This window comes from Apodemus sylvaticus, chromosome 10 (assembly GCF_947179515.1).
Source record: "Apodemus sylvaticus chromosome 10, mApoSyl1.1, whole genome shotgun sequence".
NCBI lineage: Eukaryota > Metazoa > Chordata > Mammalia > Rodentia > Muridae > Apodemus > Apodemus sylvaticus.
The window spans coordinates 70,332,292-70,346,938 of NC_067481.1; the positions used below are offsets into that span (position 1 = coordinate 70,332,292).

General features: G+C 37.0%; 1 protein-coding gene across 5 annotated transcripts in view; it reads right to left on the minus strand.

Annotated features, from left to right (window-relative positions):
* Rapgef6 (Rap guanine nucleotide exchange factor 6) overlaps window positions 1-14,647 on the minus strand; it is a 183,335-nt gene that overhangs the window by 62,302 nt on the left and 106,386 nt on the right. For all 5 annotated transcript variants that reach the window (XM_052195332.1, XM_052195333.1, XM_052195331.1 and 2 more), the window contains 4 exons: window positions 12,688-12,852; window positions 8,867-8,974; window positions 7,454-7,657; window positions 1,517-1,625 (listed from right to left, as the gene is read on the minus strand). In XM_052195332.1, coding sequence (XP_052051292.1) covers window positions 1,517-1,625; window positions 7,454-7,657; window positions 8,867-8,974; window positions 12,688-12,852 — 586 coding nt within the window. The remainder of the gene's footprint in view (window positions 1-1,516; window positions 1,626-7,453; window positions 7,658-8,866; window positions 8,975-12,687; window positions 12,853-14,647) is intronic.

A 14,647-nucleotide genomic window follows, 5' to 3' on the forward strand; every position in this document is an offset into this window, starting at 1 on the left:
GGATGACTGTGGTCTGGGTTTGTAGTTTTCTGATGGCTAATAATATTGAGTACTTCCTCAAATATTTGTTGACCATGTCTGCTCTTTCTTTTGAGAAGTTTCTGTTTAGATAATGTGCTCATTAAAAAAAAAAAGATTTTTTTTTCATTCTTTTTGATTTTTAAGACAGCATTTCATTATATAACTCAGCCAGGTCTTGAACTTTTTTTACTCCTGCTTTAGCCTCCAAGTGCTTTCCTTTCCTTCTTGTCTTATGTATTTTGGACATAGGGTCTTAGGTAGCTCAGGCGAGCCTTGGAGTCCTAATTCTCCTGCCTCCATCATACCAGCTTTTTGAGATCTTTATATAGTCTGGATATTAAGCTTCTGTTTGGAGGAACAGACAAATATTTTTTCTATCTTGTAGGGTCTTAAGCAAGACAAGACTATACTGCTATGACGAAAGCATATGAAAATGACATTGAAAATGAGATTTAGTTTTTACTTATGTGCACATGTGTCTGACGTATGTGCATGAGCCTGCTGAGTTCAGAAGAATGCAGCAGTTTCCTTGAACCTGCAGTTGCAGATAGATATTACCTGATGTGGGTGATGGAAACAGAACTCAGGTCCTCTGGAAGAATAGTAAGTGCTTTTAGCCAATAAACCATCTCTTCAGCACCAAGAGAGACATTTCAGTTTGTCCTAATCCCCAAGCTACTCCATTTCCTTCTGAAAGGTATATTATTAGGATTCTACTGTTATTCTGATTGCAATCTAATCAACCTAAAGGGATTTTCTTCTTCTGTCTTGTAAAAATTATAAGCAGTCTTTGGTTTTCAGTTGCTTTTCTGGATTTATGGCTTTCACTGTCATGATTTTAGCCAAAATTCAATAGAGTCTAAAGCAAATGATAATCATAAAAATGTCTATATAGCAAATGACAACGAACCTTAAAAATTACAAGAACAATATGAAAAACAACGCACAGTACAGATGTAGCTCAGCTATAGGGCACTCAAGCAGCGTGTGTAAGGCCCAGGGCCCAGTCCCTCATGTCACAGAACTGAAGAACACAGTATAGCTACTATAAATGTTTCCACACTGCAGGGAAGGCAATCTCATTCATATATTTCATCCAATTTACTTGATGAAACAACTAATCTAGCATTTAGTTCACTGTGGAAAGCTAGGTTTGTAGGTCAGGAGAAGAAAAAGTCTGCTTATGACATCTAAGCTTTATTAAAGTCATCTAGGTTTCATTATTTTACTCTGTACTGTATAGTACACAACAGAAACTATAGAGATAATTTAAATAGGACTGGAGCTGAATCTCTATTTCCTTAGGATTAGGATTACTACTATTTCCATGAAATTTAGATTACATAAAAATTACAGATTATAAAATCCTAATAATCTTAGCAGCTTCACAATAAAGTTCATACTTTACTATCATCTATCTCACTGAAATGAGTTTAGTTTTTCTATTACAGAAAATAAAAAACCTTACCTCAGTAGTTTTTACAACAAAACTTACCAAAAATGTTGGTCTTCACAGTAAAAGAAAGATGAGTATTATTTTTCAAAATTTCAAGGGCTTTAGCAAGCGTAATATTCTCAAAGTTTTGTCCATTGACTTCCATTATCTTGAAAATATTTTAAAAATATAAATTAAGATAAAAATATTAGTCACAATTATAATCTTAAGAGCTTCACAGTAGAAAAATTAAAATAGAACTTGAATAAAATCACATTATTTGTGAACAATGATTAGAAACTGGATTATCATTTTCCCCCTTACTGCTTAATTTCCAAATCTTACATTAATTGTATTTTAAACGGTTATTATCTTTGGAATCCTAAAGGATGTGGCCCAGTAGTCAAGAGCAAGAACTGTCCAATTTGTATCCCTTTGACCTCCTTATATTGTCGAATTGCCCAAGCTAGTACCTCAAGTACAATATTGAAAAGATAAGGAGAAAGGGGGCAAGCCATGTCTAGTCCCTGATTTTAGTGGGATTGCTTCAAGTTTCTCTCCATTTAGCAACAAAAGAAATTCTGGGGGAATCAGTATCCCTGACCTCAAGCAATACTACAGAGCAATAGCGTTAAAAACTGTATGGTAATGGTACAGTGACAGGCAGGTGGATCAATGGAACAGGATTGAAGATCCAGAAATGAACCCACACACCTATGCCCACTTGATCCTCGACAAAGGGGCTGAAAACATCCAATGGAAAAAAGATAGCTTTTTCAACAAACGGTGCTGGTTCAACTGGAGGTCAGAATGCAGAAGAATGCAAATTGATCCATCCTTGTCTCCTTGTACTAAGCTCAAATCCAAATGGATCAAGGACCTCCACATAAAGCCAGATACTCTGAAGCTAATAGAAAAGAAACTGGGGAAGACCCTTGAGGACATCGGTACAGGGAGAAAGTTTCTGAACAGAACACCAATAGCATATGCTCTAAGATCAAGAATTGACAAATGGGACCTCATAAAATTACAAAGTTTCTGTAAGGCAAAGGACACCGTCAAGAGGACAAATCGGCAACCAACAAATTGGGAAAAGATCTTCACCAATCCTACATCAGATAGAGGGCTAATATCCAATATATATAAAGAACTCAAGAAGTTAGACTCCAGAAAACCAAACAACCCTATTAAAAAATGAGGTACAGAGTTAAACAAAGAATCCTCACCTGAAGAATTTCGGATGGCGGAGAAACATCTTAAAAAATGCTCAACTTCATTAGTCATTAGGGAAATGCAAATCAAAACAACCCTGAGATTTCACCTTACACCAGTCAGAATGGCTAAGATTAAAAATTCGGGAGACAGCAGGTGTTGGCGAGGATGTGGAGAAAGAGGAACACTCCTCCACTGCTAGTGGGGTTGCAAATTGGTACAACCACTCTGGAAATCAGTCTGGCGGTTCCTACAAAAACTGGGCACCTCACTTCCAGAAGATCCTGCTATACCACTCCTGGGCATATACCCAAAAGATTCCCCAGCATGTAATAAGGATACATGTTCTACTATGTTCATAGCAGCCCTATTTATAATTGCCAGAAGTTGGAAAGAACCCAGGTATCCCTCAACAGAAGAGTGGATGCAAAAAATGTGGTATATATACACAATGGAGTACTATTCAGCCATTAGAAACAATGAATTCATGAAATTCTTAGGTAAATGGATGGAGCTGGAGAACATCATACTAAGTGAGGTAACCCAGACTCAAAAGATGAATCATGGTATGCACTCACTAATAAGTGGATATTAACCTAGAAAACTGGAATACCCAAAACATAATCCACACATCAAATGAGGTACAAGAAGAACGGAGGAGTGGCCCCTTGTTCTGGAAAGACTCAGTGAAGCAGTATAGAACAAAATCAGAACAGGGAAGTGCGAAGGGTTGGGTGGGAAAACAGGGGGAGGGAAGGGGACTGATGGGACTTTCGAGGAGTGGGGGGCCAGAAAAGGGAAAATCATTTGAAATGTAAATAAATATATCAATAAATTTAAAAAAAAAAGAAAATCAGAAAAAAAAAAAAGAGCAAGAACTGTTTTTACAGAGAATGCAGTTTCCACACCCATGGTGCCTCACAATCATCCATAACTCCAATTCTAGATGATCCAATACTTTGTTCTGACCTCTGCTGGCTCCAGGCAGACGCATTCACACAAAACACACATACACATAAAATAAAACAAACCTATAAAAAAGATGGGGAGGGGAAAAATAAAACAGGGACTGGAGAAATGGCTGAGTGGGTAAAGGTGCTTTGCCACCAAGCTTGAATTTGATCCCCAGGACCCACAGAGTGAAAAGAGAAAACTGACACCAGGCAGTGGTGGTGCACACCTTTAATCCCAGCACTTGGGAAGCAGAGGTAGGTAGGTAGATTTCTGAGTTCGAGGTCAGTCTGGTTTACAGACAGAGTTCCAGTACAGCCAAGGAATACACAGAGAAACCCTGTCTTGAAAAACCAAAAGACAGAGAGAGAGAGAGAGAGAGAGAGAGAGAGAGAGAGAGAGAGAGAGAGAGAGAGAGACAGACAGACAGACAGATAGAGAGAATTGACTTCTCAGATATCCACACATACATGACTTGCGTGTGTGAATAATATATACATATATATAATATATATGATAATTTATAAGTGAAGAAAAATTTTAATCATGTCTAGTTCGAAAGACTAAAACACTACTCATGCATGTTTAAAGAAGCATGCTAATGTATGCCTATAATTCCAATACTAAGGCAGGAGGATTGAAAGTACAGAGCTACATAGTTAGGCTCTGTCTTAAGGGGAAAAAACAAATCAAACAAATCAGGATTCTAAATATTTCCTATCTTTTTCTTCTTTTTTTTTTTTTTAAATTAATAAAAGAACCAAGCAGCCAGCCAAAACCAGCACTACCATGATGTTTTTTTCTTCAGGTGAGAAACTGCTTCTTCACAGAAGGGATTCCTTAATTTGGTTACACCCCTTTACCAACAAAACCGTTTCCTGGATGGGGGTGGGGGGAAGTAAATCCCAAGGGCAAAGAAAAAGATAAAAAATCTTAATGAGCAAAAATTCTTCAGCAAACAAACAACAGCAAAGAGACTTGTGAGTTTCCAGGTCAGCCAAAGTTACATTGTGAGACTCTGTCGCAAACAAAACAAAGCAAACCCAAATAACCCATACCTATATACCCAAATACCCTGGCACTGAAGATATCTCTATTTTAACAATCCTCAAAAATGTTGAAATTCAAGAACAAAGATGTGTATGTGTAGGAGTCAATAATATGAAAAAAAGTTAAGGGCTGGTCTCTGACTTCCACTGGGCAACAATATGATAATGGGATATTTTTCTGCAACTAAAATGTTCTTAAGAGTAAAATCACTGTTACCATAGAACTTTATAACACATTAAACAAAACATCTTGAAATATATACAGATATGTCTGTAAAATGAGATATAATAGGGTTGAACGATCTAGACACACTAGAGGTGATTGTGGGAGAAAAGATTGAAGAAGCAAAACCAGGTCAGATTTCATGTTGGGAATATAATTTTTGGATTTCACTGTCCTCCTTCCTACTGTGAGAAATGTTTTTAAATGTTTTATGATAAAATACTTCAAAAATCATAATAAATATACTAATTCTAAAATACTGGCTGTTAGATATTTTTTAATGAGGAAAGGGCCAGATTAAAAAACTCCCTTAAAGAAATCAAAGGATTACTACTATTTCCCTACCCCTGCCCAGAAATCTCACTATGTGGCTAGCTGTGGCTGGCCTGAATTTAGACATCTATCTTCTTTTGCATCTAATTGCTGGGATTAAAGGTGTGCATTACCATGCCTGACCTACTACTATGTCCACCCACCCCACCCACCAATCTCTGACATTCAGGGCAGTGCAGGCTGTTTGGTGGTCTCTATTTACCATGCACCAGCAATAATCTCTAGGTTATAAAACAGTATTTTTAGGGGCTAGAAATAGTGTAGTGCTCACCTAGCACGTGTGGAGCCCTGGGTTTTATCCCTATGTATACTATCAACAAACCAAACCAAATGACAACAAACTCCTAACAAAAATAGAATGAAAGAGTATATGTCTATTTTTAGACATTGCTAAATGGTGGCCATTTTATATATAAACTGAAGATCAGCGAGAAAACAACTCTGGTGTACATGAAAATCTATAGAGTTTTTTTTAAAAAATACAGATTCCTGGGACAAGGATGTAAGTTAGTGGTGGTAAAGTGCTTGTCTCACATTGGAAAGCTGTAATCTTATTTCCAGTACTTGAAAATAAAACCAAAGCAAACCAAACCAAGCCAAACAAAAACAAACAAACAAACAACCCCCACCCCCGCCCCAAACAAGTTCCCAGACATTAATAAAATTAGTTATTAATAAAATAAAATGACTGAAGTAAGCTTGGGAATTATACTTTATACATAAGATACAGTATATTACATTTTTAATTAGGTTGCACAATAGCTACTTAATTCCTAAAAAGAATAAGCCAACCAGGTATAATGGCACATTACACTGGCACATGCCCAGCACTCAGGAGGCAGAGGAGCTTTGTGCGTTAAAGGGGCAGTCTGGTCTGCTATACACTGATTTTGTAAGACCCCAAAAACCGAGGGTGCCCTAGCACCGCACACCCCGGAAGGCGACACCCAAATCACTCTCGAGAAACGGTCTCGATTCAAAGGCATGAGGATTTCTTTATTTCCAGAATTCTGGGTTCCATAGCCATGCGCCACGCAGGGTCAGATGACTATGGACCGAAATGAGACAGCTTTTATAAGTTTACGACAGAACCCTCGAATCACAAACCAATCATTTCTTAGCATGGAGAGCCCGCGAAATGCAGCCAATTGATTTGTACCACTCCATAGTTTGTAGGCCAATCAGTTTAAATTATCGGAGCCCGCGCTCAGTGAACCAATTAGTTTCCTATAATGTCTACAGCTGCGTGAACTCCTGCTTAGGGGTAATGGGGTAAGTTTACAGAAGCAAGATAAGCTTAGTCCATTTTCAGTTACCCTATGGGGCCAGGATCACCTATTCAAGGCCTTTCTGCTAGGTCTAAACAAAGGGCGGGCTCTGGAATGTGACCTTTTACCTAGTTTCTAACAAAGCGAGATAGCATTTTAAACTACTGATTTCTTGGGCTCGTTAGAATTAGGCTGTATTATTTTCTGTACTTTCAATTTCAAGAACATAGTGAGATCCTGTCTAGAAACCAAAACCCAAAAAGAATAACAACAACAACAACAAACCAAATAGAAAAACCAAACAAACCAGTGAGCAATCACCTAATTCTTCCCATATCTCAGTTTTTCCTGGCTTTTCATCTAGTTCATTCTGCTTATAAATGCAGCTGTGGTACTATATGGACATTAGTTAATTTGATGCTATCACTTAATCTTCAGCCACTTACATTGGAAGCACTGTGAATCATCTATTCCATCACACTTGTATGGGTGCTAATTCATGAACATCTTTCTGGAATATTCTGAAGTTGCCAAGGATAAATTTCATAATCCTTGGGAAACAGGGAGGGCCATTCAAAGGTTGTTATACTGACTGAGCCCTGTAGAATAGTTTCAACCATACGATTATAAATTTCCCATCAAAAGTAATGAATATATGATAAAATATTTTGAAAACAAATCCTATTTACATATTAACACTAGGGCTGGGGACCTAATTTCCTGGTGCTGGGAAGAGACAGGAGGTTGCTGAGAAGATACCCTAGCCAATTTGGTAAGTTCTAAGTCACTGAAGCTGTTAAGGAAGAAAAAGGTAAGCAGCTCCTAAGGAAAACACGCAAAGTTGTCTCTGACATAGACACACACTCTCTCACTCTCAAAACTACCTTCCCCCAAAAGAGACAAAAGTAAGAGATGTATTCTTTATCAAAACTCTTGTTCAAGCATGGGCTTATTTACTCACCTGATCACCCCGTTTCAGTCCTGCCTCAGCAGCTTTGCTACCAGGCTCTACTCCTTCAACAAAGACTCCAAATCCCTTTTCACTGCCTCCAGTAAGGCTGAAGTGCAGCGGGGACTCACGGCACGCCTTCTGCAGCACAACTTGCCTCCACTTAGCCTTTGCAGCACAGGCAATATTCAATAATCTGAGGTGACCGTTCATTTTCTGTGAAGCAGAAAAGACTAAAGTGTACATATATGTACCTATTCTTACAGGCTTTAAAATATTCTACAATAGTTAGGATTAGAACCAAAACCCACAAACGACAGAACTTTTGAGTGTGGTAAACAAGATGGGAGAGGGTACTTCTACCCTAGAACACTCAAAATTTCTCAACAGGGTTTTAAAAGACTTTTTGATAATGAAAAGTTATCCCAAATTTTCTGAATTTAGTGTATTATCTTGTATACCTCCTGGCTGTTATACAAAACAGGATCTTCTAAAATTCTATTTTAAAAATAACTTCCTATTGCCTAATATTCAGACACATCCAAGTTTCTAATTCTAAAAAAAAAAAAAAATATTTAACTCTTTTTTAAACTCAGTAACATTCTCACTTGAAGTCCTATCCCTACTTGAATATTCAATGACTCTCAAACAGGTAATGTGTTTGTGAACATGCTATAGCTCTAATAAAAAGCTATAGATTTTTTTCTTCCAGAGCACTGATCAAATTCTACACTTACACATAGTATCTTTGAGTGGGAGATTTCAATGGGGATGGGAACAATCCATGGCTCAGTCTTGCTTTCCAATGTCTTTTAAATAGCTACACATTGGCATTGTAAGAGCTAAATGACGTTAGTGTGCCTCTATGGTCCATCAGTAAGGTTCCCCAATCTCTGCTTGTGCTTCCTCATTCTGCACAGAGCAGATATGCTACAGGAAAGTCTACAGGAACTGAGGGTAGAAAGGGACCAGAACTGCCACTTTGTTCCTTCTGTGCTCAACTTGACCCACTTGCTCTGGGAACTACACTCCTCAGTATTTTCTCTGTGACAGTCTGTTTCCAGGTTTACCTCATTGCAGCCTTCACAATCTCCCCAAATAGGTGACCACAACTTTCTACTGAGATCTAAGGCATAAAGATTGGGTAATCTGACTTCATACTTTTAAGCAGACTAAAGCACTTCAGTGGCATTTAGTATATCTAACAATGCCACACACTCATTCTAGCACGTTCTAACAAGAGGCTAGTTCCAAAACAAACATGAGCATAAAAAGAACATTTTTTTTTTTTTTTTTTTTTTGGTGAGAAATTCTCATCCTACAACAGACATGGGAGAAAACAGAACTTGTTCTGAGTTGCTGTTCTTGCTGAGGGAGTAGGGAGAATTCTGAATTATAAAAACAATAAATTCTTTTGAGTCTTACTGTATCTTCCAAATTCTTTTCAAATTCTTCTAGAAATCGAGTCATAGCAGGATCACCTTCAAAATCATTAAAATGATTATTTACCCATAAAAGTACAATCCGGGTCACCTGTGGAAACAGGAGAATGCATGGGTTATGTCTCTTCTGTCTGACTATTCTTGAGCTTCCTTTGTTCTAACAGAGAGGCAGTTTAATCTCAGCACGTTTCCTTTGGTTCAGCAAGGAGATATAAACTAAGATACGTATTTCACATAGTGTCTTAAACACAAGCCCTTGTCTTTCATAAGTGCAGGCAGTCATTTCAAACATTAAAAATGTTAAAAATGTAGTTGACCAAATTTTTGAAGAAAAACATATCTAAAAAAAGTCATTAAATATTGTTAATTTTCCAAAGTGTTGAGTTAAATTTATTTTGTTCCATAGGCAAAGTAAAAAAATTAAGGAACATGGGGCTAGAAGAGAGAGCTCAGTGTGTAAAGTGCTTGCTGTGCAAGCACGAAGATCTAAATTCAGATTGTAAGCACTTGTGTACAAACCAGGGTGTGGTGACACACACCTGTACGTCCAGTGCTGGGAGACAGAGAGAGGATAGTCCAGGGAGCTCCAAATTGGTGGCTCCTAGTCCAGCTTGAGACCTTGTCTTAAAAAATAATGCAGGGAAGCCAGCGTGGTGGCGCACGCCTGTAATCCCAGCACTTGGGAGGCAGAGGCAGGCGGATTTCTGTGTTCGAGGCCAGCCTGGTCTACAGAGTGAGTTCCAGGACAGCCAGGGCTATACAGAGAAACACTGTCTCAAAAAAAAAAAAACCAACAACAAAACAACAACAACAACAACAAAAAAAACCAAAAAAAAAAAAAAAAACCCAAAAAAAAACAAAAAAAATAAAAACAAACAAAAAAAACAAACCCAAAAAACCCAAAAAAACCAAACAAACAAAAAAAACCCCCAAAAAACCCCCCAAACCCAAACCAAACCAACCAAACAAACAAACAAAAAACTGCAGAGAGCAAGAGGATGCTCATGTGGTACATGGACTTGCATACACACAGATAATCCACTCTCAATATAAAACAAATATAAGTGGATTTGAATATTGTGCCTAATAAAGTCAGTAATGATTCACACTCCCAAATTTGTGACAGAATATTCATACTTTTAAGCAGTCTAAAGCACTGCAGTGGCATTTAGTACATCTAACAATGCCACACTCATTATATGAAGTTCTAGAACATTCTTTTGCACAACTGTTCTCAACCCATGCGTGGGTCATGGCCCCTTTGGCAACTTTCTATCTCTAAAAACATTTACATTCTGATTCTTAAGTGTAGCAAAATTATAGCTACAGAATAAGCAACAGAAATAATTTTATGGTTGGGGTCACCACAACTACAACATAAAGAACTGTATTAAAGGGTCCCAGTATTAGGAGGGTTGAGAACCACTGTTTTATTACTTCAAAAGAAGAATCCATATTCACTAATTATTGTATTCTCATTCTGCAGCCTTTTGCCCCTGAAGGTTACTGCTGATCTGCTTGTCTGTCTCTGGATTTTTCCTACTTCAGATATTACACTTTTTTCTACTTAGCACTTCAATTTCATGCATATGTACTTTTACTGCCATGCATGATTCATTTATCCCTGATGATTTTGGGTTGTTCCTCCCTTCTAATTATTATCAATAGTGCTATGAATATTTGTGTCTAAGTTTTTGCTTGCAAACCTGCTTTTTTCTTTTGGTACATACTTAGCAGAAAAATTTTTGGATTATGTGTCTACTCTGTGTTCAGTCTTGTAGAGAGCTGCTAAATTATTTTCCACAATACAACAGTTTATATCACAATCTTCAATACTAGGTATGTGTCCATTCCTTATAGCCCCAAGAGTATTTACTTTCTCCTATTAAAAAGCCATCTTAGTAGGTGAAAAGTGGTATACTTCATTTGGTTTTGAGTACACTTTCATGTGTGCAATGAGAGTAAACATGTTTATATGTTTGTGAACCATTTATGAATCTTCTTCAAGAGGTATTTATTACAGTCATTTGTTCATTTTTCAGTCATGTTGCTTGTCTTTTTGTCCTTTAGTTTTAAAAATTCTTTATTCTGGTTAGTGGATCCATATCACATCTATGATTTGTAAATTTGTATGTTGTTTTAGGCAATTTTTTGCCTTTACCATTTTCATATGTGTATGGGCTATTCATGTGCAGTTCTGAGGTTGCTATTGGCAATCATCTTCTATCACTTCTCTTCCTTAGTCACTAAGTCAGGGTCCCTCAATCAAACCCAGAGCTTGCTGATATGACTACTTTTGAAAGCTAGCTTGAACTGGGAAGGCCCATCTCCACCTTTTGAGGCTTGGACTATAGGTTGGCTGCAATGTTTACCTGGCATTTGCATGGTTTCTGGGGATGCAGACTCCTATCCTCGTCCTTGCCAACCAAAGTGTTTTAATCACTGAGTCATCTCCCTATCTTGTATTTCTTGAAAGAACTTTCTGATACAGAAAAAAGATATTAATATTTGAAGTTCTGCTTATCTGTCATTTTTCTTTTTGTAGCTTGTGTTTTGAATGTTAATCTGCAGAACTAAATTAGCCTAAGGGCTATAATGTTTTGGTTTTTAAAAATGTTTTCAATTATTACTACTGTATATGTTGATGGTATATGTGTGGGGTACACGTGCCATGATATGTACCAAGGTCAGAGGACAACTTTGTGGAGCTGCTTCTCCCTTTTCACCTGTATGTGTGTTCTGCAGTTCGAACTCAGGTCTCCAAGTTGTTAGGATTGTGCAGCAAGTGTCTTTACTCACCGAGTCAAATTGCTGGTCTCAGGCCTGCAACACTGGTCTTATATTAGCTGGGTGGTGAACTGTAGGCATGTGTCTTCTCACATAGCTACAAATATTGGTTCCTATGTTCCTATGATTGATCTCTTTCGAATGAATTTTTGTATATGGTGTATGAAAGGGTCCAATTTATACTTTTACATAAATATATCTAGCTATTTCTAAATAATGTTTTGGTTCTTTTCCTAAGTACCCCTTTATTTTTCCCAGGGCTAAAGTACTTGTATCTAATTCTAAAACATTGGTGGTAGCGAAGGGGAAGGAAAGGCTGTCATTTTGGACAGTCTCCTAAATAATAAATTTCACAGTTTTCTCACATATGATTTATTATCTTGAACATGTAATTCAGGAAGGCACACCAGGAAATTATAACCCCACTTTTACTTTCTGAAAACAAATTATTTCCAAACAATATGAGTTGTCTTTCCTTAAATGTATAGATGTTCCATTAAATAAGCTAAAATCATTAATCAAAAATAGCAAACAATACTCAGTGCACAAAATAACCCATACACATTTCCCATACATTATAGGAAAGAAACTAAGTGCTGACAACTTTTCAGATGATTAAAGCGCTTCTAACTAAGAAAAGCTTGGATAGTCTTATCCGGAGACTCACAAAAACCCATCTTCTTGAAAATTTCTTTCATGGAGTATTACTTAAAAAGTCACTAACTAGCTTCATATTTGATCCATCTGCACAAACTACTACTATGGCTCCTGAGTTTACAACTAGCTGCATTACCGTCTTACCTCAGCTTCTGATTTCTGTAGCTTATATCTACTTTTCTCAAGGCTAATTTGTTAGGAAAATGACCAAACACATGTCTAAACTGACTCACTAAATTATTTAGGTAAACTTATTTTCTCCACAAAAACAACAAAACCTCCACTTTATCTATTAAGTCCAAAGTGTTTACTAATAAAATTTAAAGGTTAAAGTTAGGTCTTTTATATTTATAAACCAACCTTATCCCTTAAGCTGTCAATCTTAAACCATTCCAAAAGCTTGATGCCAACATCCAAAGGGGTTTCAAGAAATGTCCTATAAGTTAATAGGAAATCTTCTATATATGTTGGGTCCACAATAGAATGTTCTTCTATCAAATGCATAATGAGACGCTCAGGTGTTGCCTAAAAACCCAAGGAAAGAAAAGATTAAGAAAAAACAAAACTCAAGGTGTCACATTATCTCCCATCATTCTCCTTATGTAGTCTTTAGATTGTAATTTAGTAGCAACCAGAGACTTAAGAGTTGAGATATTCTAGAGGGTAAGTTCCCAATAGCATCTGTTCATCTGTTCTCTCTACTGGCATTTCACCATTGCAGGATCTAGGAAACGAAATGACTTATTCCTTGTATAGGCTGTTACTACATCTGCTACAATACGGCATGTGATAACTGTCCAAGGCAAAGGAAACAAACAGAAAATAAAGAAAGCAAGCAACGAAGCTTTCTTCTATGTTTAATCCAAATTAATTCTTCTATCCCAGGCTATAGAAATAATATACAGCTATTTACTACTCTTCTAGTCTTCCTGCTTTGCTGTGTGAAATGACTAAATAAATCCTGTACGGTTTGTACATTCAGGATTTTTAAACACCTCAAAATTCACATGAGCATGTGTGTGACACTGACACACACACACTATTGAGTTTCTGAACCAATGTTAAAAATTTATTAGTCTTTGAAGATCTAATTTATTATTATTATTATTATTATTATTATTATTATTATTATTATATGTATCATGCGGAGGCCAGAGGACAACCCTGAGTATTGTTCTTAAAAAAACTTTCCTTTAATTTTTGGAGACAGAGTCTCACTGGCTTGGGAGCCTTACAAACATGAGCCATCATGGCTGACTTTTTGGAGGGTTGGCAGGGTGAGGTTTTAGGCCAGAGAATTACATCAGTGTCTAATATATATAGTATTTTATGTTGGGGCTCACCAACTGGCTAGATTGGCTGGCTAGAAAAGGGACTCATGTTTCTGTCCCCTCTATGTAAGAATCACAGTTGCTTGTCATCATACTAATCTTTTTTAAAGAAACCTGTAATAAGAGTCTTGGGCTTGCACAGAAAACACTTCACCAACAGATCTATCTCTCCAACCTAAATTCTGAGGATCAAACTTACCTAATGTTTGCTTTATTGACTTTACTGCCTTTGCAACCCTGCTCTGCTACCTTTACAAAAGTGGGTAAACAGAACATAGATTAAAATGAAAACAAATATTCAAATATAAAACAAATATAAAAAGCAACTATGGGGCTGGAGAGATGACGCAGTGATGAAGAGCACTTGGGTTTGGTTCCTAGCACCCACATGGTAGCTCACAACCATCAACTCCAATTCCACAGGATCCAATGCCCTTTTCTGACCTCTGTAAACACGACACATACATGGTGCATAGACATACATGAAGCAAAGCACTAATGTAAAATTTAAAAATCTAATCTTGGCCCTTAAGTTCAAACTCCAATCTGCTGCAACTATACAAATAATTAATCCCAACATCTACATAGTACACATACATTAATACTAATGCTGTTATCTCAGAGTTTTTATTCCCCAAGGGCAGCCAATGTTAACAAGATATATAAATCACGCTCCCTGAAGGTATTGAGGAGTAAGATGTCATATAACTAACTTATGGCATAGACAGTATAAGTTATTCCTCTTTGTTTCTTTCCAAAATACTAAGCCTAAGATTATCAAAATGGGTTTGTTATTTAGGCCAATTATGGTCTAGGAAACTTCTATGTGGTCTTAGGGTATACATAGTAAGTGAGTGTGGTCAACTTTAAAGGAAGAACACTATGCTATGCTTTTTGTCTAAACCAGTAAACAAAAGTTCCTACAGAGTCTGGGCTATATATTCAAAAATTTGAAGAAGAGGACATGCAAAAGTATGTCTCCAATGTCT